At 42.2% G+C, this 26,723-nt stretch overlaps 1 protein-coding gene across 1 annotated transcript in view; it reads left to right on the top strand.

The window, feature by feature from the left end:
* The window catches only part of IFFO2 (intermediate filament family orphan 2), a 73,263-nt gene extending 48,749 nt beyond the window's left edge, over positions 1 to 24,514 (top strand). Inside the window, exons 3-9 of the mRNA XM_067472729.1 lie at positions 2,691 to 2,786; positions 8,572 to 8,712; positions 13,261 to 13,406; positions 19,123 to 19,246; positions 21,773 to 21,865; positions 22,115 to 22,245; positions 24,191 to 24,514. Coding sequence (XP_067328830.1) covers positions 2,691 to 2,786; positions 8,572 to 8,712; positions 13,261 to 13,406; positions 19,123 to 19,246; positions 21,773 to 21,865; positions 22,115 to 22,245; positions 24,191 to 24,296 — 837 coding nt within the window. The 3' untranslated portion in view covers positions 24,297 to 24,514. The remainder of the gene's footprint in view (positions 1 to 2,690; positions 2,787 to 8,571; positions 8,713 to 13,260; positions 13,407 to 19,122; positions 19,247 to 21,772; positions 21,866 to 22,114; positions 22,246 to 24,190) is intronic.
* The last annotated feature ends 2,209 nt before the right edge of the window (positions 24,515 to 26,723 follow it).

Consider the following 26,723-nt stretch of genomic DNA (forward strand, 5'->3'; position numbering starts at 1 on the left):
ACTAAGACCCTATTCCCTGATCTACCTTCCAACCGACCAGGAGCACCTCTGTCTTGTCTGGACCAAGTTTCAGTGTTTTTGCCTTCATCCCGTTCATTACTGATGACAGGAATTGGTTTAGAGTCAGGACAGCTTCCTCGGTTTTAGGTGGGAATGAGTATAGAGCTGGATGTCATCTGCATATCTGTGTCACCGTTCCCCATCGTGGTCCCTGTGAATCGCACATATGGTATTTCCTGCGCCTGTGCAGACAGTTCGCAATTAAAGTAAAATAAAATAGTAAGTACTCACACAGTCCAGAAACGCTAGTCAAAGATGAAGAGAAATGAGAGAAAGATTCCCACTGGCTATATATACTCTCAGGAGAGTGGGCGGGGCTACCGCCTAAAAGTGTCTAGAAGATTCCAAACTGTTTGCGCAGGCGCAGGAAATACCATATGTGCGAATTCACAAGTGACCACTCGGGGAACTATGGTTACAGGTAAGCAACCTATATTTCTCCAAAACTCTGGATGGACTCTCCCACCGGTTTCATGTCTATATTAAACAGCATGATGGGGGACAAAATGGAACCCTGAGGAACCCCACAGTTTAATGGCCGGGGGTCCGAACAGGAGTCCCCCCAGCACTTGAATCAACAGTTTGAATCTTCTAGAATCTTCTAGAAAACTTGGGTATGGCCCTCCAGGAAGGAGCGGAGCCACTGTAAGACAGGGCTTCCCAGTCCCATCCTGGTGAGACAACCCAGATGGATACCATGGTCAAAGGTATCAAAAGCTGCTGAGAGATCCAGGAGAACCAACAGGGACACATTCCCCCATACTCCGGTATGGATTCACCTTTGTGTCACACAAGAGTCCAGAAGTACTATGGGTACATGAAAAACCCAGGAAACAAAACATAGGCATTAATCCATAACCAGGAACACAGGGACTTCTTCCAAAGCATGAATCCATGAACATGAGCACAGAACTTCCCCAAAAAACATAAGTATAGACCTTTACGTGGAACGAGACCCAAGGTGTTCACTATAATGCAGTGTTGCCTGTTCTGAACCTTTCAGTACAGAACACTTTAATTAAGATCCACAAGCCATGAAGTCATGCCTTTGACATTGCCTGTATTTCAAGGATTTCTCACAGAGTCTCTGTGACCTCCCGACAGATGGCCATCCAGTCTCTGTTTCAAAATAACCAAAGAAGGAGGCACCCAAAAAATTCCACTAAAGGTGATCTAGACTGATATCTTTCGACACCATTTGATCTCTCCTGACAAATGGCCACCCAACCTGTTTCAAAATAACTAGAGGAGACTCCCGAGAAGTTCCACTAAAGAAGGTGCTCCTAAAGGTCATCTAGACTGACCTCTTTCTATATCACAGGCACCACTCAATCTCTCCTGACAGACGGCCATCCAGCCTCTGCTTCAAAATAACCCAAGAAGGAGACTCCCAAAAAGTTCCACTAAAAAAGTTCATCTAAACTGACTTCTTTCTATCACTCAGGCACCATTTGATGTCTCCTGACAGATGGCCCCCCAGCCTCTGTTTCAAAATATCCAAAGAAGGAGACTACATTCCATTAAAAAGGAAAGGCACTCCCAAAGGTTATCTAGACTGACCTCTTTCTACCACTCACACACTTTTCGATCCTTCCCGACAGATGTCCATCCAGCCTTTGCTTGTAAACCTCCGTAGTCTATATTCCAATGCCATTGAAACTGGCAAAGGAACCCACAAAAGTCATATAGCCTTTTTATTGTTCAGACACCATTCGATCCCTCCTGACAGATGTCCACCCAGCCTCTGCTTGGAAAACCTCCATATGAGGAGACTCCAATGCATTCCTTGGCCCTCCAGCCTCTGTTTCAAAATATCCAAAGAAGGAGACTACAATCCATTAAAAAGGAAAGCCACTCCCAAAGGTCATCTAGACTGACCTCTTTCTACCACTCACACACTCTTCGATCCTTCCCGACAGATGTCCACCCAGCCTCTGCTTGGAAAACCTCCATATGAGGAGACTCCAGTGCATTCCCTGGCACACCATAATCCAATGCTGTTGCAACGGAGCTCACAAAAGTCATACAATCTGACCCGTTTCTGTAATTCAGGCACCATTCGATCCCTCCCGACAGATAGCCTCTGCTTGGAAAACCTCCATATGAGGAGACTTCAATGCATTCCCTGGCAGTCTATATTACAATGTGTTTGCAAAGGAACCTGCAAAAGACATAGAGTCTGACCCCTTTCTGTCATTCAGGCACCATTCGATCCCTCCTGACAGATAGCCTCTGCTTGGAAAACCTCCATATGAGGAGACTTCAATGCATTCCCTGGCAGTCTATATTCCAATGTGTTTGCAAAGGAACCTGCAAAAGACATAGAGTCTGACCCCTTTCTGTCATTCAGGCACCATTCGATCCCTCCTGACAGATAGCCTCTGCTTGGAAAACCTCCATATGAGAAGACTCCAATGCATTACCTGGCACTCTATATTCCAATGTGGTTACAACGGAGCTCACAAAAGTCATACAGTCCGACCCTTTCTATCATTCAGGCACCATTCGATCCCTCCCGACAGATGCCCATCCATCCATAGGAGGAGACTCCGATACATTCCCAGATGATCTCCATCCCATTCCTGTCTCAGCCCCATTCCAACCTTTTCGTTGCCGTTCTCCCTCCGTAGGAAGCGCAGGAGGCCGAAGCTCTCCAGGAGGAGCTCAACGAGAAGATCGAGAGGCTCAAAGCGGAGCTGGTGGTCTTCAAGGGCCTGATGAGTGACGTAAGTACCCCACACGTGTCACGATCTTCTCTTTCAAAGCCATCTCCACAGCTTCCTGAATGAAAACGTCGCGATGCCAGCGAGCGCTGCTTTGCAGAAAGTCTGGCGGCTGCCTGGTCCAGCGACCCAATGCATCGGGCCCATTCCCTCCTGCCTCCTGCTCCCTGTTTGGTCTGTGTCGATGCATTCAATGGCCGCTTTCCACCATCCCACAATGCTTTTCTCACCAGCTAGCCTTGCTGCACCCCTGGAAGGAATACACGGGGCAGACCACCAATCCGGAAGGGGATTTTTGTCTTGTGTCTTTAAAGCAGCGGATCTCAACCGGTGGGTCGCGACCACTTTGGGGGTCAAACGACCCTTTGACAGGGGTCCCTCTATTTTTCTTTTTCGCTCTTTCTCCCCTCTCTTTTTCTATTATTATTATTATTACTATTATTATTATTTTTATTATTACTATTATTATTATTATTATTATTACTATTATTATTATTACTATTATTATTATTATTACTATTACTATTATTATTACTATTATTATTATTATTATTATTACTATTATTATTATTATTACTATTATTATTATTATTACTATTATTATTATTACTATTATTATTATTATTATTACTATTATTTTATTATTACTATTATTATTATTATTATTATTACTATTATTACTATTATTATTATTACTATTATTATTATTATTACTATTATTATTACTATTATTATTATTACTATTATTATTATTATTACTATTATTACTATTATTATTATTATTATTACTATTATTATTATTATTACTATTATTATTATTATTATTATTACTATTATTATTATTATTACTATTATTATTATTACTATTATTATTATTACTATTATTATTATTATTACTATTATTATTACTATTATTATTATTACTATTATTATTATTATTATTATTATTATTATTTACAGTATTTATATACCGCCTTTCTCACCCCTAGGGAGACTCGTTGCTACTTCATAACTGTAATTTTGCTACTGTTATGAATCATAATGTAAATATCTTATAGGCAGGATGTATTTTCAAATCCCAAATACCCAATATATGGGTTGGGAAGGGATTGATTTTGTCATTTGGGAGCTGTAGTTGCTGGGATTTATAGTTCACCTACAATCAAAGAGCATTCTGAACTCCACCAATGATGAAATTGAACCAAACTTGGCACACCGAACTCCCATGACCAAGAGAAAATACTGGGAGGGTTTGGTGGGCATTGACTTTGAGTTTAGGAGTTGTAGTTCACCTACATCCAGAGAGCACTGTGGACTCAAACATTGGTGGATCTGGACCAAACTTGATACAAATACTTAATATGCCAAAGTGTGAACACTGGAAGAGTTTGAGGAAAATAGACCTTAACATTTGAGAGGGATTTATAGTTCACCCACAATGAAATAACATTCCGAACCTCTCCAACGATAGAATTGGACCAAACTTCCCACACAGAACCCCCATGACCAACAGAAAATACAATAGGTTCTTGTGGGTTTTTTCGGGCTATAGAGCCATGTTCTAGAGGCATTTCTCCTGACGTTTCGCCTGCATCTATGGCAAGCATCCTCAGAGGTCTGTTGGAATTAGGACAATGGGTTTATATATCTGTGGAATGGCTGGGGTGGGGCAAAGAGCTCTTCCCTGCTGCAGTTAGGTGTGAATGTTTAGCTGATCACCTTCATTAGCATTTGAAGGCCTGCCTGAGCCTGGGAAAATCTGTTGCTGGGAGGTGTTAATCTGTGCCTGGTTTTTTCCTCTTTGTTGTTTTGCTGTTGTGATTTTAGAGTTTTTTTAATACTGGTAGCCAGATATTGTTCATTTTCATGGTCTCCTCCTTTCTGTTGAAATTGTCCACATGCTTGTGGATTTTCAATGGCTTCTCTGTGTAGTCTGACATGGTGGTTGTTGGTGTGGTCCAGCATTTCTGTGTTCTCAAATAATATGCTGTGTCCAGGCTGGTTCATCAGGTGCTCTGCTATGGCTGACTTCTCTGGTTGAAGTAGTCAGCTAAACAACAGCTAAACAGCAGAGAGGAAAAAACCAGGCACAGATTAACACCTCCCAGCAACAGATTTTCCCAGGCTCAGGTAGGCCTTCAAATGCTAATGAAGGTGATCAGCTAAACATTCACACCTAACTGCAGCAGAGAAGAGCTCCTTGCCCCACCCCAGCCATTCCACAGATATATAAACCCATTGTCCTACTTCCAACAGACCTCACACCTCTGAGGATGCTTGCCATAGATGCAGGCGAAACATCAGGAGAAATGCCTCTAGAACATGGTCCTATAGCCCGAAAAAACCCACAAGAACCTAGTGATTCCAGCCATGAAAGCCTTCGACAATACAGAAAATACAATGTTTTCTTATGGTCTTTGGCGACCCCTTTGCAGCCCCTCGCGACCCCCAAAGGGGTCCCGACATCCAAATTGAGAAACACTGCTCTAAAATGCTACATACATCTACTGTCCGAAGGCCTGGCCCCAGAACCATGATTATTATTTTTTTCTAAAAGCTAGGAGGGAGGAAGTGGATCTTACCTCATTTGGGAGTGTGTTCCATAGGCGGGGGGCCACAGCTGAGAAGGCCGTGTCTCTCGTCCCCGCTAGTTGATGGGAGCGAGAGCAGGGCCTTAGATTACGAGGTGTTCTATCCCTTTCTTTTTCTTTTCTCTCTTTCTCCCTCTTTTTTTCTCTCCCTTTCTCCTCTTCTCCTTTTTATATCCTTCCGTCTTTCTCTTCCCTTCTTTCTTCCCCTTCGCTTCTCTGTCTTTCCCTCTTTCCCTTCCTTTCTCCTTCTCTTTTCTATCCATTTCTTTCCGTCGTCCTCCCCCTTCTTGGTGGTCTTGATCAAAACAAGGTTGGGGACCACTGCTTTAGACTATGGACTGTTGATTATGAGAAAGATGTCCTGTGTTACCTACACAAAGTCCTTCAAATCCTATCTGTAACTGGACTGATAAGCAATGTACCTATATAGGCCGAATACATGAAGTTTGTGAGTAAACCAACTATGTTACATTTGACGAAGTCTGCTTATTTTGGGTCTCTTGAGAGCAGGATATAAACCAGGGGTCCTCAAACTTTTTAAACCAGGGGCCAGTTCACTGTCCCTCAGACCGTTGGAGGGCCAGCCGGACTATAGTTTTTTTTAAAAAAAAATCAATTAAAAAATCCCTATGCGCATTGCACATATCTTATTTTGCTGTGTGGAAGGGCCCTTAGATGGGGTTATTTCTAGCCCTCTTTAGGCAGTAATTCCAGGAGCAGAGAAGGGGAAATCTTCCTATTTCTAGTCTGAACAAAATCTGGCTACCAGTATTACAAAAACTGTATACAGGGTTAGTCAAAATGCATAGGCCAATAAGCCATTCGATTGAATGGCTTATTGGCCTATGCATTTTGACTAACCCTGTATTATAACTGTAAATAAAGAACAACACTCAAACACAGGGGAACTCCAGACAAGAAACAATCAGGGCCAGCTAACCACCTCTCAACAAAGGATTCTCCCTAAAAACTGTCACGCTATGATATGGTAATCAAGGTGGCCAATTGAAACATTCATACCTACCTCCGACAGGCAAGAGTTCTTTCCTCCCACCCTGGATCTTCCACAATTTTCCTAGTTAAAGGTTTTCCTCTGACATGAAGTCCAGTCGTGTCTGACTCTGGGGTGTGGTGCTCATCTGCAGTTCTAAGTTGAAGAGCCGGCGTTGTCCGTAGACACCTCCAAGGTCATGTGGCCGGCATGACTGCATGGAGCGCCGGGGCAGCCTCCAAGGGAGCCTGCCAAGGGAGGAACAGCCCCGCGCGGCCTACACGCGCGTAAAGCACCTCGCGAGGTGCTTTACGTGTGAGTAGGCCACGCAGAGCAGCTGCCCTTGGCTGGCTCACACTGCCCATCGGGCTCGATGGGCAGCGTGAGCCTGCCAAGGGAGGAGTAGCCCCACGCGGCCTACTCACACGTAAAGCACCTTGCGAGGTGCTTTACGCGCGAGTAGGCCATGCGGAGCTGCTGCCCTTGACTGGCTCACGGCACTGTGGGGGGGGGGGCGCTCCTCCTCCACGGGCCGGATAAGTGCCCTTGGTGGGCCGGAAGTGGCCCGCGGGTCGTAGTTTGAGGACCCCTGATATAAACCAATATGTTTTGAAGGGAGAGTAGAGGTTCCTTGGGCAACTGAAAGAACTCTTCTGAAACTCTGCTCTCTATATATGTATGTTGTTTGTGTGCTGGCATATCTTTGTCCCTGACAGTTCAAAGACATATCTAGGTATATCAGTTTAACAACTGAGAAACCTAATGGCCTTGCACGAATGCTGGTGGATATTTACCACTGATGAGAAGGTTTATTTATTTATTTATTTACAGCATTTATGTGCCGCCCTTCTCACCCCGAAGGGGACTCAGAGCGGCTTACAATATATATTTTCATACAATATATTATATTATTAGCATAGTACAATATCAGTATATATTACTATATTGCACTATACAATTATATTGTAATATTATTAGTAATATTACACGTAATGTAAATATATATCGAGCCCGATAGGCAGCGTGAGCCTGCCAAGGGGGGAGCAGCCCCGCGCGGCCTACACGCGCGTAAATATATAATTATAATATTGAATTATTATTACTAGTATTATATTGTATTACATTATAATACAGGGTTAGTCAAAATGCATAGGCCAATAAGCCATTCAATTGAATGGCTTATTGGCCTATGCATTTTGACTAACCCTGTATTATAAATATTCTATGTATATACAATATACTATATTATATTATTAGTAAAGGTTGACTCAACCTAGTTTGTAACTCTTCTCAGGTCTTTTACAGACAGGATAATTTATTTATTATTTGTTTATTTATTTACAGTATTTATATCCCGCCCTTCTCACCCCGCAGGGGACTCGGGGCGGATTACAATGTACATATACATGGCAAACATTCAGTGCCATAGACACGCAACATACATAGACAGAGACAGAGGCCATTTAACATTCCAGCTTCTGGCCACCAGGGGAGCTATCACTTCACTGTCCATTTGTGACACTGATGAAGTACTTCCTCATTCTTTGCATACTTCCTGGAGATTTTTGTGCCTTTGTTGATGCTTATTTCTTCTGATGGTTGGCCGTTGATCCAAATAGTGGCTGTTTGACTGCTGTAGATTGCTTCTATGGCATTCATAAAGTGGTGACTGATACCTATTTCTTTGAATAGTGTTTTCATAAAATCCCAATTCAAATTGTCAAATGCCTTCTCGGCGTCTACTTCTTTTTGATGATAGGTCTCATAGTATTCTATCACATCCAGATTTTTATGGCCTCGTAAATTAGTTAAATTTGCCTCCCCGCGTAAGTGGTACTTAAATTTCCTACTTGACAGTGGGACTGCAAAGGTCAACAGCAAGCTACACAAATTGGTTGGAAGCTCACTCCGACCTGGGCTGGCTTCGAATTCATGACATTTCAGTCAGTAGTGATCTTAATGCAGCTGACTCCCAGCCAGGGGCACCACAGTCCTGGTGATAGGATTATGATTGGCATGAGACTTTGGATTGGCAGTTTCTCGAGCGGTCGTTCTGTCCCGATCCCTCGGCTTGCAGGGATGTGAGCACCTGTCCCCGGAAAGCCTTGACGGGGATACTGTCGGGTATCTCTTCTCCTTTCCCTCTTCTCCTCTTCCTGCTCCGACTGTATGAATGGGAGATAACCCCCTGCTGTCCTTCCCGCAGCCCATGACAGACCTGGACACAAAGATCCAAGAGAAAGCCATGAAGGTGGACATGGACATCTGCCGGCGAATCGATATCACAGCCAAGCTGTGCGATGTAGCGCAGCAGCGCAACTCCGAAGACGTTTCCAAGATCTTCCAGGTGATTAGGTCCCCCTCCGTCCGGTCCTGTGTTAGGGAAGGGAATACGGAGATAGAGAGAAAGGGAAAACCGCTGTTTTGGATTTCCAGTTTCAGGATGTCCGCTCGTTGAGTGCGAGTCTATCTCCCTGAGCGGATTACAGAACACATATAATCAACAACAAGGACAGACATTACACAGACAGAGGCAAAGGCTTCCCCCTTTTCATCTCCGGCATCTGGAGACTTTGCTCAACTTCCAACTATGGGGAGGTGCTCATTTTCCATGCCGAGGAGCCTGTTGTCTGTTGTCAAATTGTTGGCATGTCCTCATGGGTGGCTTTTAGTACCTGTACCTATTGATCCGCTCACATTGTTTTTGAACTACTAGGTAGGCAGGAGCTAGAGTAACGGCAGGAGCTTATCCCGTCCTCTGGATTCGAACTACCAACTTCTAGGTCAGCAGTTCAGTAGCACAAGGGTTTGACCCATTGTGTCACTATCTATTGATCCGCTCACATTGTTTTCGAACTACTAGGTAGGCAGGAGCTAGGGTAACGGCAGGAGCTTATCCCGTCCTGCGGATTCAAACTGCCAACTTCTAGGTCAGCAGTTCAGTACCAGAAGGGTTTGACCCATTGTGTCACTATCTATTGATCCGCTCACATTGTTTTCGAACTACTAGGTAGGCAGGAGCTAGGTTAACGGCAGGAGCTTATCCTGTCCTGCGGATTCAAACTGCCAACTTCTAGGTCAGCAGTTCAGTAGCACAAGGGTTTGACCCATTGTGTCACTATCTATTGATCCGCTCACATTGTTTTCAAACTACTAGGTAGGCAAGGAGGTAGGGTAATAGCAGGAATTTCCCCGTCCTGTGGATTCGAACTACCAACTTCTAGGTCAGCAGTTCAGTAGCACAAGTGACCCATTGTGTCACTATCTATTGATCCGCTCACATTGTTTTCGAACTACTAGGTAGGCAGGAGTTAGGGTAACGGCAGGAGCTTACCCCGTCCTGCGGATTCGAACTGCCAACTTCTAGGTCAGCAGTTTAGTAGCACAAGGGTTTGACCCATTGTGTCACTATCTATTGATCCGCTCACATTGTTTTCGAACTACTAGGTAGGCAGGAGCTAGGGTAACGGCAGGAGCTTACCCCGTCTCGCGGATTCAAACTGCCAACCTCCAGGTCAGCAGTTCAGCAGCACAAGGGTTTAACCCATTGTGTCACTGCAGCCCATATAAATAAACATGATGATGGTGATTTCACCAGAGTATCATCAGGGCCCATTTGGTTCGAATCCTCCAGATCTCTGATTTGGGGAACAGTGAGGTAAAATGTAACCGACATTGAGGAGACCGCTGCTGCTCAAATCTCCTTCCATCGATAGGCCAGGATGACGTTCAAGGAGTCAGGAGGTCAGTGGCGTAGAACCACATGAAATCGTGCCGTCTCCCTGAAACTAAACGAGTCTCCGGGATGAAACTACAAACGGTAAGACAACTTAGGCCGAGGTGTCCAACTTGCGGCCCTTGGTGTGTTTGGGACTCCAGCTCCAGCTTGCTGAATGGCCAGGAATTTGGGGAATCGAAGTCCAAAACACCAGAAGGGCCGCAGGTTGGACGTATCGGCCTAAGTTGTCTTACCATTTGTAGTTTCATTCCAGAGTTTCAGGGAGACGGCACGATTTCATGTGGTTTTAAGCCAGTAAAGCCAAGAGCTTGTTGTCCCTAGCTTTTGTAGTTTCATCCCAGAGTTTCAGGGAGACGGCACGATTTCATGTGGTTCTAAGCCAGTACAGCCAAGAGCTTGCTGTCCTTAGCTTTTGTAGTTTCATCCCAGAGTTTCAGGGAGACGGCACGATTTCATGTGGTTCTAAACCAGTAAAGCCAAGAGCTTGCTGTCCTTAGCTTTTGTAGTTTCATCCCAGAGTTTCAGGGAGACGGCACGATTTCATGTGGTTCTAAGCCAGTAAAGCCAAGAGCTTGCTGTCCTTAGCTTTTGTAGTTTCATCCCAGAGTTTCAGGGAGACGGCACGATTTCATGTGGTTCTAAACCAGTAAAGCCAAGACCTTGTTGTCCTTAGCTTTTGTAGTTTCATCCCAGAGTTTCAGGGAGACGGCACGATTTCATGTGGTTCTAAACCAGTAAAGCCAAGAGCTTGTTGTCCCTAGCTTTGTAGTTTCATCCCAGAGTTTCAGGGAGACGGCACGATTTCATGTGGTTCTAAGCCAGTAAAGCCAAGAGCTTGCTGTCCTTAGCTTTTGTAGTTTCATCCCAGAGTTTCAGGGAGACGGCACGATTTCATGTGGTTCTAAACCAGTAAAGCCAAGAGCTTGTTGTCCTTAGCTTTTGTAGTTTCATCCCAGAGTTTCAGGGAGACGGCACGATTTCATGTGGTTCTAAGCCAGGAAAGCCAAGACCTTGTTGTCCCTAGCTTTTGTAGTTTCACCCCAGAGTTTCAGGGAGACGGCACGATTTCATGTGGTTCTAAGCCAGTAAAGCCAAGACCTTGTTGTCCCTAGCTTTTGTAGTTTCACCCCAGAGTTTCAGGGAGACGGCACGATTTCATGTGGTTCTAAGCCAGTAAAGCCAAGACCTTGTTGTCCCTAGCTTTTGTAGTTTCACCCCAGAGTTTCAGGGAGACGGCACGATTTCATGTGGTTCTAAGCCAGTAAAGCCAAGACCTTGTTGTCCCTAGCTTTTGTAGTTTCACCCCAGAGTTTCAGGGAGACGGCACGATTTCATGTGGTTCTAAGCCAGTAAAGCCAAGAGCTTGCTGTCCTTAGCTTTTGTAGTTTCATCCCAGAGTTTCAGGGAGACGGCACGATTTCATGTGGTTCTAAACCAGTAAAGCCAAGAGCTTGCTGTCCTTAGCTTTTGTAGTTTCATCCCAGAGTTTCAGGGAGACGGCACGATTTCATGTGGTTCTAAGCCAGTAAAGCCAAGAGCTTGCTGTCCTTAGCTTTTGTAGTTTCATCCCAGAGTTTCAGGGAGACGGCACGATTTCATGTGGTTCTAAACCAGTAAAGCCAAGAGCTTGTTGTCCTTAGCTTTTGTAGTTTCATCCCAGAGTTTCAGGGAGACGGCACGATTTCATGTGGTTCTAAGCCAGGAAAGCCAAGACCTTGTTGTCCCTAGCTTTTGTAGTTTCACCCCAGAGTTTCAGGGAGACGGCACGATTTCATGTGGTTCTAAGCCAGTAAAGCCAAGACCTTGTTGTCCCTAGCTTTTGTAGTTTCACCCCAGAGTTTCAGGGAGACGGCACGATTTCATGTGGTTCTAAGCCAGTAAAGCCAAGACCTTGTTGTCCCTAGCTTTTGTAGTTTCACCCCAGAGTTTCAGGGAGACGGCACGATTTCATGTGGTTCTAAGCCAGTAAAGCCAAGACCTTGTTGTCCCTAGCTTTTGTAGTTTCACCCCAGAGTTTCAGGGAGACGGCACGATTTCATGTGGTTCTAAGCCAGTAAAGCCAAGAGCTTGCTGTCCTTAGCTTTTGTAGTTTCATCCCAGAGTTTCAGGGAGACGGCACGATTTCATGTGGTTCTAAACCAGTAAAGCCAAGAGCTTGCTGTCCTTAGCTTTTGTAGTTTCATCCCAGAGTTTCAGGGAGACGGCACGATTTCATGTGGTTCTAAGCCAGTAAAGCCAAGAGCTTGTTGTCCTTAGCTTTTGTAGTTTCATCCCAGAGTTTCAGGGAGACGGCACGATTTCATGTGGTTCTAAACCAGTAAGGCCAAGAGCTTGCTGTCCTTAGCTTTTGTAGTTTCATCCCAGAGTTTCAGGGAGACGGCACGATTTCATGTGGTTCTAAACCAATAAGGCCAAGAGCTTGTTGCCCCTAGCTTTTGTAGCTTCATCCCAGAGTTTCAGGGAGACGGCACGATTTCATGTGGTTCTAAGCCAGTAAAGCCAAGAGCTTGCTGTCCTTAGCTTTTGTAGTTTCATCCCAGAGTTTCAGGGAGACGGCACGATTTCATGTGGTTCTAAGCCAGTAAAGCCAAGAGCTTGCTGTCCTTAGCTTTTGTAGTTTCATCCCAGAGTTTCAGGGAGACGGCATGATTTCATGTGGTTCTAAACCAGTAAAGCTAAGAGCTTGTTGTCCCTAACTTTTGTAGTTTCATCCCAGAGTTTCAGGGAGACGGCACGATTTCATGTGGTTCTAAGCCAGTAAAGCCAAGAGCTTGCTGTCCTTAGCTTTTGTAGTTTCATCCCAGAGTTTCAGGGAGACGGCACGATTTCATGTGGTTCTAAGCCATAAAGCCAAGAGCTTGTTGTCCCTAGCTTTGTAGTTTCATCCCAGAGTTTCAGGGAGACGGCACGATTTCATGTGGTTCTAAGCCAGGAAAGCCAAGAGCTTGTTGCCCCTAGCTGCTTGTGTCTCCTATCCTTCGCATGGCCGGCTGTAGTCCCGGCGGCATCTCCCAGCCTCAAAGCGCCCAACGCTTGCTTTTGATGGTTTGTGCCAATCCCAGTTTGCTCCCCCATCTCCCCCCTCTTTGTGACATCCAGGTGGGACCCCCCCCTTGAACCCTTTCCAGCCTAAACCCCCCTTGTTCTGACCCCAAGGTGGCCTCCAAGAAGAAGGAGCGGAAGCTCCTCTCGGACGACGACCTCTCCGAGCGGGACGCCGCCGCCGACAACGCCCGCTTCTCGGACGAGGAAGTCGCCTCGCTCAACATCACCGACGAGATGAAGAGGATGTTCAATCAGCTGTGAGTCTTCGGGGAACGGGAGACCGGGATGGGGTTCTCGGGCAAGAGTGCTGCCAAGCTCCGCAGACCAAACGGGCCTCCGCTAAATTTGCACTTTCCGTGCGAGCAGAGTGGGCACAGACCAAACGGGCCTCCGCTAGATTTGCTTGCTTTGGATGGTTCCCGTTTCCGTGCGGGCAGAGTGGGTGGCCCGCGGCATCGACCTCGCGCCCGGATCTCTTGTGTTGAAATTTGGCCCAAATTGAGCTGAAAGAAAGGCATCAAAGCAAGAGAGAGGCCGTGGCTTCCATCCAATGTCCCGACGTTGGCATTGGGCAGAAGTTACAAACAATCTTCGGAAGGGAAATCCACTCCCTATGCCACCCATAGCGAATACACACACACGCATACACATTAGGCTTGGTGGATCGTGTTCGTTAGTTTCTAAAGTCGTTATGAATTCATATTTAAATTAGCTTTGATCCAATATCGAGCCATGCAGGAATAGTGTGAGGAGTAATGAAGAATCGAAACAATTTCCCCATTTTTCGTAATTATTTTTGAAAAATAATTACGAAAGTTATTTTTTTTAGGTTTTTTTTTCGCGTATTGCGCAATCGCGTCCGCCATTAACAAATCAATTTGTATATTTACGAAATTTTGTAAATATCGAAAATTTGAAATCTGAAATTTTGGAAATCCTTTCAGATTAGAAACGCGGGCGCCCCCTAGATACAAAACAAGTTTAGAACCAAATTTGGACACAATAACACCTCACAATAATGACCATCACTCATAAAATCACAGCGGAAGAGACTTAAAATACCAAAAAAGAAAAAAATACATTACGACGCATGCGCAACCCCCATACACACACACACACACACACACATATATATATATATACACATACACACTTAAAAAACCAAAAAAGAAAAAATACATTACGACGCATGTGCAACCCCCCCATACATATATATATATACACACACACACACTTAAAAAATCAAAAGATAAAAAAATACATTATGATGCATGCGCAACCCCCCATACATATATATATACACACACACATACACACACACACACTTAAAAAACCAAAAAATAAAAAATACATTACGACGCATGCGCAACCCCTCGTACATATATATATACACACACACACACACACTTAAAAAACCAAAAAAATTAAAAATACATTACGACGTATGCGCAACCCCTCGTACATATATATACACACACACACACACACTTAAAAAACCAAAAAATAAAAAATACATTACGACGCATGCGCAACCCCTCGTACATATATATACACACACACACACACTTAAAAAACCAAAAAAATTAAAAATACATTACGACGCATGCGCAACCCCTCGTACATATATATATACACACACACACACTTAAAAAACCAAAAAAATTAAAAATACATTACGACGCATGCGCAACCCCTCGTACATATATATACATACGCACATACACACACACACTTAAAAAACCAAAAAATAAAAAATACATTACGACGCATGCACAACCCCCCCCCCATACATATATATACACACACATACACACTTAAAAAACTAAAAAATAAAAAATATATTATTACGCATGTGCAACCCCCCATACATATATATACACACATACACACACATATATATATATTCACACAAACACAAATATAAACACATATACACAAATATATATACACACACAGATAAACACACAAAGCACATATATGCAGACTGGGCCACAGCAACACGTGGCAGGGAACAGCTGCTGTTGTAATTTAATATATTATGAAATTAGACCATAGGTTTATAATAACTAATAATAATATTATAATATGTAATATTAATAATGTAATATAATATATTGTGAAATAAGACCATAGGTATAGTAATATATAATAATTATAATATAATATAATATAATATAATATAATATATTAAGAATGTAATATATATTATGAAATAATAACATAGGTATAATAATATAATAATACTATATAATATATACTATTAATAATATAATATAATATATTATGAAATAAGACCATAAGTATAGTAATATACATAAAAATAATATATATTATTAGTGTAATAAAATATATTATGAAATAAGGCCATAAGTATAGTAATATATAATAATTATTATACTATATTAATAATGAATATAATATATTATGAAATAAAACCATAGGTAGTGTAATATAATAATAATATATAATATATACTATTAATAGTGTAATAAAATATATTATGAAATAAGACCATAGGTATAATAATATATAATAATAATAATAATAATATATAATTTTCTTATATTATTATTAATATTATATGTTATTAGCATAGCACAATGTTAGTATTATACATTATTATATTGTACTATACCACTAAGTCCTATATTCTTCCCCTGGTGAAGCAGTGGGGTATTAATAATAATAATAATAATAATAATAATAATAATGCAGGCAAGACCACCTTCCTGAGAGAGAGCCAGAGGAATGCTGAGTACATCATAGTCAGTGATGTCATCAGCTTGCATTGGGAGTGAGCCACCGATGTGTCATGCATCCTTCCCACTTGCTGCAGAGATACAGCATGGCTATGCAACGTTAGCCAGGCTTCCTGTGCGCTCCCACGCTGCTGTTGCTGCTGCCTCCGTGGGGCGTCCGGCCAAGTCTCGGCCCTATTCATTGCGCGGTCAAGCCGTATCGAGCATTGACCCCGACTTCCTGCCCCGTCTGCAGGGAAGGAAATGAGCTCAGGGGGCAAGAATGCCTTCCGTTGTGAGTCTGGGCCTCAAGTCACGGCAGTCAGAACAATAATAATAATAATATAAAACGTTTAATATATTATATTACAACATTATTGTAATTATTAATATTATATATCATATATTAAATACCATATATATAATATTAATATATTTGTTGTATTGTCGAAGGCTTTCATGGCTGGAATCACTAGGTTCTTGTGGGTTTTTTCGGGCTATAGGGCCATGTTCTAGAGGCATTTCTCCTGACATTTCGCCTGCATCTATGGCAAGCATCCAGAGAAATGCCTCTAGAACATGGCTCTATAGCCCGAAAAAACCCACAAGAACCTAATATATTTGTTATATATATAATATAATATATATTATTATAAAGATATTAATATTATATATAAATAATTATTAATATTATATATCATTATATATATATATTATATTAATATTAAATATCATAAATAAATATTAATATTATTTATTTATTTATTTATTTGCTTTATTTTTATACCACATTTTTCAGCCTAACTCGGCGACTCAATGCGGTTTACAATGCAATTTATATAACAATAACAATTAGTTAAAACACAACATACACGACAGACAATACAAGACAAAACAACGTGGTCATCAATGCCTCAGTAAAAATATTATAAATATATTATTAATATATTTATAATATTTTTGATATTTATGATATTTAATATTAATATCAAATAAATATCAAATATTATTAATATTGATATTAATATTAATATCAAATAAATATCAAATATTATTTGATATTTATGATATTTAATATTAATATATTTATTATATATATATTATATATATATAATAAATATATTAATATTAAATATCATAAATAATTATTAATATTATATATCATATATTTCTCTCTCTATATATATTATAAATATCTTAATATTATATATCATATATATAATATTATATTTTTATACATATAATATATAATATATATTATTATAAATATATTAATGTTAAATATCATAAATAATTATTAATATTATATATCATATATTACTCTCTCTCTCTCTCTCTCTCTCTCTCTCTATATATATATATATATTATAAATATAGTGATATTTCAGGCCTGGGCAAACTTTCTAACTTGGGGGCCACACACTAGGACTCCCTGCTAGGAGGACCTTCCCGGTGACGGAAAGAAGGAAGGAAGGGAAAGAGAGAAAGAAAGAATGATAGAAGGAAAAAGAGGGAGAGAGGGAAGGAAGAGGGAAGGAAGGACAAAAGAAAAGGAAAAAAAGGATGGAAGGGAAGGAGGAAGGAAAAAGAAGGAAGAAAGGGAAGGAAAAAGGAAAGAGAGAAGGACGGAAAGGGTGGAAGGGAAGGATGGGAAGGAGGAAGGAAAGCAAGAAGGAAGGCAGGACGAAAGGGTGGAAGGGAATGGAGGGAGGGAGGAAAGAGAAGGAAGGAAAGACAAAAGGGAAGGGAAGGAGGGAGGAAAGAGGCAAACAACAAAGGACGAAAAGGTGGAAGTGAAGGATGGAAAGAGCAAGAGGGAAGTAAGGAGGAAGGAAAGAGAGAAGGAAGGAAAGACAAAGGGGAGGGAAGAACAAAAGGGTGGAAGGGAGGGAGGGAAAGAGAAGGAAAGAAGGAGAAAGAGGGAGAGAGGGAAGGAAGAGGGAAGGAAGGACAAAAGAAAAGGAAAAAAGGATGGAAGAAAGGGAAGGAGGAAGGAAAAAGAGAAGGAAGGAACTGAAGGAAAAAGGAAAGAGAGAAGAACGGAAAGACAGAAGAAAAGGAAGGAAGAAGAAGGAAGGACAAAAAGGAGGAAGGGAAGGATGGAAGGAGGAAGAGGAGGGAGGGATGGAAGGAGGAAGAAAAGAGAGAAGGAAGCAAAGACAAAAGGGAGGGAAGGGCGGAAGGGAAGGATGGGAAGGAGGAAGGAAAGAGAGAAGGAAGGCAGGACGAAGGGGTGGTAGGGAATGGAGGGAGGGAGGAAGGAAAGAGAGAAGGAAGGAAAGACAAAAGGGAAGGGAAGGAGGGAGGAAAGAGGCAAGGAACAAAGGACGAAAAGGTGGAAGTGAAGGATGAAAAGAGAGAAAGGAAGGAAAGACAAAAGGGAGGGAAGGGCAGAAGGGAAGGATGGGAAGGAGGAAGGAAAGAGAGGAGGAAGAAATGACCAAAAGGAAGGGAAGGAGGGAGGAAAGAGAGAAGGAACAAAGGACGAAAAGGAGGAAGTGAAGGATGGAAAGAGAAAAAGGGAGGTAAGGAGGTAGGAAAGAGAGAAGGAAGGAAAGACAAAAGGGAAGGGAAGGAGGGAGGAAAGAGGCAAGGAACAAAAGACGAAAAGAAGGAAGTGAAGGAAAGAGAAAGAGGGAGGTAAGGAGGAAGGAAAGAGAAGGAAGGAAAGACAAAAGGGAGGGAAGAATGAAAGGGTGGAAGGGAAGGAAGGAGGGAGAAAGAGGAAGGGAAGAAAGAAAGGATAGGAATGTGTGGGAGAGGAGTGCCCAAGGGGCTGCATCTGGCCCCCGGACCTTGATTTGCCCATACCTGTCATATTTCATGTGGCTATTTCAGGAGGGCCACTTTTTTCCCTCCCTCCCTCCCTCCCTCCCTTCTTTCTCTCATTCTCCATTCTGTCCTTTTTTCTTCTTCCTCTTTGGCTTAATGCACAGCGCCACCTGGAGGGAAGCGGTGGAACCTTCGGTTTTAAATGTAAACGTTCAGGCCATGCAATCCATTAAAAAGTTATTAATAAGTCATTACAAAACTGGGGATCAGTTTGGAGTCAGTTTCGATTCGTAAATTTTTGGCGTGGGCCATGCTCGCGTGTCGGGTATCGCCTCGTAAGTACAAAATTTGACGAGTTTGATACGAATTACGAGGCAAACGCAAAAATGCACACTTCTAGTAAATGGGTGAATGTAACGTCCACCCCGCTCCAAGGTAACGCAATCTCCTCTCTTTCCTCCAGGCGGGAGACCTTTGACTTTGATGACGACTGCGACAGCCTGACGTGGGAGGAGAACGAGGACACGCTTCTGCTCTGGGAGGACTTCACGAACTGCAACCCCAGCATTGAGCTCCAAGGAGGAGAGGTGAGGCATGGGCCCGGACCCTTCGAGGCACCACTTAGGCTTGTGCATTTCGGCTGAATCCTGATCCATTTCTGCTGGCCGGATTCCAGTATCTGTTTTTGCGCTCTCCCGAAAACGAACGGGAATCCGGATAGCCGTTTTTGGTGTTTTGCCAAAAAATACGGCTAGATCTGACCAGCTGGCGTTCCTGGGACCCTTTCCTTTCCTTCTCTTCAAGGGAGCCTGGGTTTCAGCAGTGGAGTTAAGGAAGCACCCTATAGGGGGGTGGGACTTTCTAGGCTCTCCTTCTCATCGTTTTAGGCATTGTTTGTTCTTATATCCTTCCTTAAGACCTGGATTAAAAGCATCAGAGTTAAGACACTACTCTTTCTGCAATTGTTTCCCTTCTGTCTGTAGAGGAGACTGGGTTTAGTGTTTCGTTACAGCTGTTTCTACTCTAGAGGAGACAGGCACTACAAGTGTGTGCTCTCTCCCTGCACACAGCTTTCGAAGGCATTTAAGGAGGCTTCCCACTTCCCAGGGTAGAAAGAGCGATCGACCTGGCACTATCTCCCTGGGCTTCCTTAAAAAAGCCCTCTCTTTTCTCTTGATTTGGTGCCCTTTCCCCCCTCATACCTTTCTGCTATGGGTTTAATGTTTCCTTAAAGTTGTTTCTATTCTAGAGGAGAGGTAAATAGGCGGTAGTCATTTTCTGAGAACAAGGCTTTTATTTTTGTTTGCTGCGATTACTACCATTAATAATAATACGCAAAGAGAAAAGAGAGGGCTTTTTTAAGGAAGCCCAGGGTAGGATAGCTCCACGTCGTAATTATCTTTTAGAATTATTTTGAGGAGGGGAGGGGAAAAAGAAGTCTTTAGGGTGACTCTCCACCCACCCGTCCCACACATTCCCAACACCCTGTTGTCGTCATTGTTGTCGTTGTTGTTATATTATCTTTTTGAATTCTTTTTGAATTATATTATCTTTTTGATTAATATGATGATCACCATCATCATCATATTATTATTATTATTATTATTATTAGTAGTAGTAGTAGTAGTAGTAGTCGTCGTCGTATTCTTACTACAAGCACTATATACTCATTATTCATATCCTCATTATTATTATCATCATCAACAACTTTTGGAATATTGTGTTGAACGGATGTGCCCCTCTTGTGTTACGCTTTCACCTTCTGAGTGTTTTGAGACACAAAGTTGGGTGGTTTGTGCATGTTTCGTGGGGTCACAAAAGCCTTGACCTAGGTGTGTGCGCATGGCGACAGGAAGGAAATGTTTCGCCAGCACCGCAAGGTTAGCGTTGCCTGAAATGGCGAAAGATTATGGGACTTTTTCCCCGAAATGGCGAGAGATTACGGGACTGGCATTAGTGAGAGACGATTTGCATACAGCCCTCTGTATCTATAAGGGAGAGAGAGAGAAGTGCGGCATTACAGTGGCGCATTATGCGCTTGAGGCCTAGCGAGCTGTCACTCCGGCGGTTTTAAGAGGCTTAAGTCCCTTCTAACTGAAAATTACACAAGGAAAAGGGTAGATTTGCCTTGTCGGCGGAGATCAGGAACGGAGGCTCGTTGACTCCAGGCAGCTCCCTCGCTCTCGTTAGGCCTCTTCAAGGAAGACTCTCCGCTCTGCTAATCAGGGCTTGAATATTCGTCCCGATGCAACATGGACCTGTTTACGAAGGGTGGTCTTCACTCTATTCCAGTGTTTCTCAACCTATACGCCCAAATTTGAATACTGGTGGGATGGGGGGGGGGGATGATTTTGTCATTTGGGAGTTGTAGTTGCTGGATTTATAGTTCACCTACAATCAAAGAGCATTCTGAATTCCACAAAGGATGGAATTGAACCAAACTTGGCACACAGTTCTCCCATGACCATCAGAAAATACTAGAAGGGTTTGGTGGGCATTGACCTTGAGTTTTGGAGTTGTAGTTCACCTACATCCAGAGAGCACTGTGGACTCAAACAATGATGGATCTGGACCAAATTTGGCACAAATACTCAATATGCCAAAATGTGAACGCTGGTGGAGTTTGGGGAATATAGACCTTGACCGTTGAGATTGTAGTTCACCTACAATCAAAGAGTATTCTGAATTCCACCAATGATGGAATTGAACCCAACTTGGCACACAGAACTCCCATGACCATTAGAAAATACTAGAAGGGTTTGGTGGACAGTGCCCTTTGGTTTTGGAGTTGGAGTTCACCTACATCCAGAGATCACTCTGGACTCAAACAATGATATATATTATATTAATATTATATTATATGTAATATTATATTACATATAATATAATAATATTAATATAAATAATCTATAATCTATATTTTTTATTAATAGTAATATAAATATAACAGTGGGTTTCAGGATTTTGCAAATGGATTCGATGGTGCATTAGACTCAAGTCAACATGGGGATATGGGACTTCTTTGGGGGGATCCCCTGTGCCTGATGGTGTGTCTCAAGACACACTCCTCCTCCTCCTCCTCCAATTGCGCGTTCTCTTTCCCTCCCTTTCAGCAAGAGGAGAACCTGGGCAACCTGATCCATGAAACTGAGTCCTTCTTCAAGACAAGAGACAAAGAATACCAGGAAACCATCGGGCAGATTGAGGTGAGCAGAGAGGGAAAGGCAGAGGAACCTGAGAGAGGGCAGACATTTGGTCCTCTATTTATCTGGGATTTCAAGTCCCAAACGCTTGCCAACGGGGGAAAGGTTGGGAGGAGGTGTAGGCCAAGGATTCCCCAGCCCTGCCCGGGGATGGCATGAGACTCCATTGAACCACCTTGCTGTCCAAGGGTCCCCTCTTAATCGAGAGGATTCCCCCCTCTGACTGTCTTTCTCCCCCTGGTTTTGGTGCAGCTGGAGCTGGCGACGGCCAAGAGCGACATGAACCGCCACCTCCACGAATACATGGAGATGTGCAGCATGAAGCGGGGCCTCGATGTCCAGATGGAGACCTGCCGGCGCCTCATCAAAGGCTCGGCCGAAAGGTATGTTATTATCATTATTATTTCCCCATCATGGTCCCTGTGAATCGCACATATTTCCTGCGCCTGCGCAGACAGTTTGGAATCTTCTAGAAAACACACACACACACACACACACACACACACACACATATATATATATATATATATATATATATATATATATATATATATAAAATAGGGCTGTCCAAACACGGAAAAATTTGTTTCTAAACTCGATTCGTTTTTAGGGGTTTTTTGCATTTCGTTATTTAAAAGAATTCCGAAATTTTCCTTTAAAAAAGTCCGATATTTACGAAATTTCGGAAATAATAAAACAATTACGAAACAATTACGAATCGATTCGTTAATGGCGGCCGCGATCGCGCAATACGCTAAAAAAACTTCTGAAGCTTCCCTCTCCCTTTGTTGTTGACTGTTGGTGTGATAATTATATTTTTTTTTCACTGAGAAAACAAACAGCAACCCTAAAACTTGCACCAGACATGCGGAAATAATAACGAATCAATAACGAAACAATTACGAAAGAATTACGAAACGAATTGGAAAAATTCGTTTCGTTTTTTAGTTGCTCCTGAATGGTTCAATATCGCTTCGTTATAAAAAAAAATAACGAATTTTTAACGAATTACGAAATTACGAAACGAAACCGCCCAGCCCTAATATATAACTTATATATATACTCTCAAGGGGAGAGTGGGCGGGGCTACCTCCTAAAAGTGGGAGGGGCTACTGCCTCATATATAGCCAGTGGGAGGGACTACTGCCTCAGTTCCTTTCATCCGCCGCTTTTGCAGCAGCTAGGAATTTTATTATTGGAGGACACAGAAATATCCGACCATTCTCAGAACCACCTTGTCAGGGTTCATAGGGACGTGGCATGTGTGTAACCTGACAAGGTGGTTCTGAGAATGGTCCGGCATTACTGTGTCCTGCAATAATAAAATTCCTAGCTGCTGCGATAGAGGCGGATGAAAGGAACTGAGGCAGTAGCCCCTCCCACTGGCTATATATACTCTCAAGGGGAGAGTGGGCGGGGATAATGTCAACAGAAAGGAGGAAACCATGACAGTGAACACAAAACTCCAAAATCAGGACAGTAAATAAAGAGCAAAACTCAGAAAACAGGGGAATTCCAGTCAGGAAGCAATCAAGGGTCTCCCAACAAAGGATTCCCCGAGACAGGAAGCAGCCAGGCTTTGAAGCTGCAAGGTCATTCAGTGCTAACCAAGCTGGCCAATGGCAACATTCACACTTGTCTCCAACAGACAAGAGTTCTTTCTCCAAACCTGGGCATCTTTCCACAGATATAGAATAATATAAATATAAATATATAATATGATTATAAATAAATATAATAATAATAATATATTATAATAATACTATAATGTAAATAATTATAATATAATAATATCAATATAAATAATTATAATTTTATAAATAATAATGTAATGTTCGTTTGTGGGATTAACATAACTCAAAAACACCCAATTTGGACACAATGCACTTATCAGGCCAACAAGTGACCATCACTCATAAAAACGTTGAAAAACACAGCGCAAGGGACTTAAAAAGCCAAGAAATAAAAAATACATTACAATACATGTGCAAAACCACATATACACAAATATATACACACATTAATATACACAAATATATATACACACATTAATATACACACACTGGGCCATAGCAATATATATATATACAGTCCACTTGCCTTGTTTCCAACAGACCTCACAACCTCTGGGGGTGCCTGCCATAGATGTGGGCAAAATGTCAGGAGAGAATGCTTCTGGAAAACGGCCAGAACAGCCCAGAAAACTCACAGCAACCCTGTTTACCTGTTCACTGGTTTTTGATCCGATCCAGGAGAAAAGCAAGATAGAAATAAATAAATTGTTGGCGTTGTTATCATTATTGTAATTGTTTTCTCCATTCTGCGCAGAAACACCCCGTCGCCCAGTTCGGTGGCCAGCAGCGACTCAGGAAACACGGACGAGATCCAAGACGAGTTCGACCGGGAAGCAGACGTGGAGCCCATGGTCAGCTGATGAACGACCAAGGGGGAAAAGGAAGGCAGAAAAGGAAAAAAAAAAAGGAGAGAGAAAACAGAAAAAGCGCAAAAGAGGAAGCCGACGGAGTCGCGGATGACAAAAAAGAGACGCGGAATCGCTCTGCCATTCGACGGAGGACAAAACGTTAACGTTCTTGGAGGATCATTGTGCCTTTGCCCCAAGCTCCACCGGAAGAAAAGAGACAAAAAAAACAATTGTGCTTTTTCTATATACAATAATAATGAATTTTTTCGTTCCTGAGAGACTTACGGACTCGACAGAGTGGCCTCCGTCCATATTTTGAAAAGCAATGATGATCAATATTGGGGTCGGGGAGAATGTAAACATTGGCAGCCCTTCTTCTCCGGGGTGGGTCCCGCCTCTCGATCCGTGGCCGTTTTACGGGGATGTTTTGTACCCGGCGTTCCTTTTCTGTACAGAAATCCTCAAAAGCTTGGTTGGCAAAGCAAGGAAACACAACAAAGTAAATGTCGGGGTGCAAGGGGGCAGTTGGGGGGAGGTCTGTTTATTAAAAAATTACTATGCAAACAAAGAAGGGGGAAGGGGAAGAATAGAGCTGGCCTTATTTCTCCTTCGTGGTCTCTGTTGCTTTGCACAGGAGGCCTTTGGCAACCCTTTTGCTTCCTGCAGATCCTTCGCTTCCAGCTACTTCCTTCCTTTTCGACACAAATATATACAAACTACAACGGGAGAGTTGCACAACTTTGGGGGCATCCCGTGGCTCACATTTACAGCATGCAGAGATGGCTCGGTATTTCTCCATTTTCTCGCAAATATTTTCCAATTTCCTCCCAGTTTTATTCCAGTTTGAGAAAACTGGGAAAAATTGAGGATACATATGAGAAAATTGAGAATGTTTGCCAAAAAAATGGAAAAAAATGAGAGTATTTGAAGAGAACAGAGAATATTTTCAGGTTTTTGTTTTGCATATTTTCTCCCTTTCCGTTTTTTTTTTTTTTGGCAAATTTTCTCACTTTTCTTTCCGTTTATTTTATTTATTTTTTTGCAAATTTTCTCACTTTTCTTTCCGTTTTTTTGGTGCAAATTTTCTCACGTTTCTTTCTGTTTTTTGGGTGCAAATTTTCTCACTTTCCGGGGGTTTTTTTTTGCAAACTTTCTCACTTTTTCCAGTTTTGTTTTTGCAAATTTTCTCTTTTCTTTCTGTTTATTTTTTTTGCAAATTTTCCCACTTTTCTTTCCAATTTTTTTGCAAATTTTCCCACCTTTCTTTCTGGTTTTTTTTTTCTTTTTGGCAAATTTTCCCACCTTTCTGGGTTTTTTTGCAAATGTTCTCCGTTTTCATGTGACTATTCCCAATCTACTTTCCGATCTTCTTTTCCAGTTTTCTTGCAAATATTCTTTTATTTTCTAGCAAGTATTCCCAATCTGCTCAATTTTCTTGGCAAATTTTCTTTCAGATTTTCTCAAATTTTGTCGCGAATAACCTCTGTAATTTTCTTTGTAATATTCTCAATTTTTCTTTTTGGTGTTTCGTTCCAAACTTCCCAATTTTTTTGCAGATATTCTCAAATTTCTTTCTCATTTTTCTTGCAAGCATTTTTTTTTTATTTTCTTGCAAGTATCCTCCATTTTTTTCCAATTTTCTTTCTAGTTTTCTCACTTGTCTTGCAAATATTCTCACTTTTCTTTCCAGTTTTTCTTCCAAATACTCTCTATTTTCTTGTAAGTATCCTCACTTTTCTGTCTTTTCAATTTTCTAAATTTTCTTTAATGTTTTCTCTCATTTTTTGCAAATATTCTTACTCCCTTCCCCTCAATTTTCTGGCATATATTCTCTGATGTGAAGGCAAACATGGATTCCTTCCTTGGATTCCAAGCTTTCTCTCTGGCTTATATCAGAAATTGCAGAAAAGTCGCCATAAGAATTTTTTCTTGGTACTCTTAAGGTCTTTTGGGCCAATGTTTGCAAACAAGCAAGCGCTACGAAGAACGTTGCCGCAGCCTCGTTCCAAATCTAGCCGTAAAGGCTCATGGGAACCTGACTTCAGCACCGAAATGGGAAATATAGTCGTAAATATTCTCGATACTCCATCCAATGTTTTTTCCGATGTCCTCGGTGATCTTTCCCATTCCCACAGTTCTTGTCCCTCCTTTGGGCTGATCTTTAACCGGATCCTGCAGAGAGAGGACCTTAATGTTTAAGCCCCGAGCGTCGGGACCTTGTCCCTCTTTCCCTTGGGAGAAAAGCGTCCTCTCAGCAAAGGCATTGAACCCTGACGACTTAAAAGTCCATTGCTTCTGACCCGCTTCTCTCCCATCCAAAAGGCTTTCCAAGGGTCGCTGGCTTGGACTCCTCCTTGACGCCTTGCTTTGCTGTTTCTGGGCCGTCTTTTGGGGTTAGTCCATGGGAGGCCTCCCATTTTCCACATCAAGCAAACGCCA

Source organism: Anolis sagrei, chromosome 13 (genome assembly GCF_037176765.1).
Source record: "Anolis sagrei isolate rAnoSag1 chromosome 13, rAnoSag1.mat, whole genome shotgun sequence".
Lineage (NCBI taxonomy): Eukaryota > Metazoa > Chordata > Lepidosauria > Squamata > Dactyloidae > Anolis > Anolis sagrei.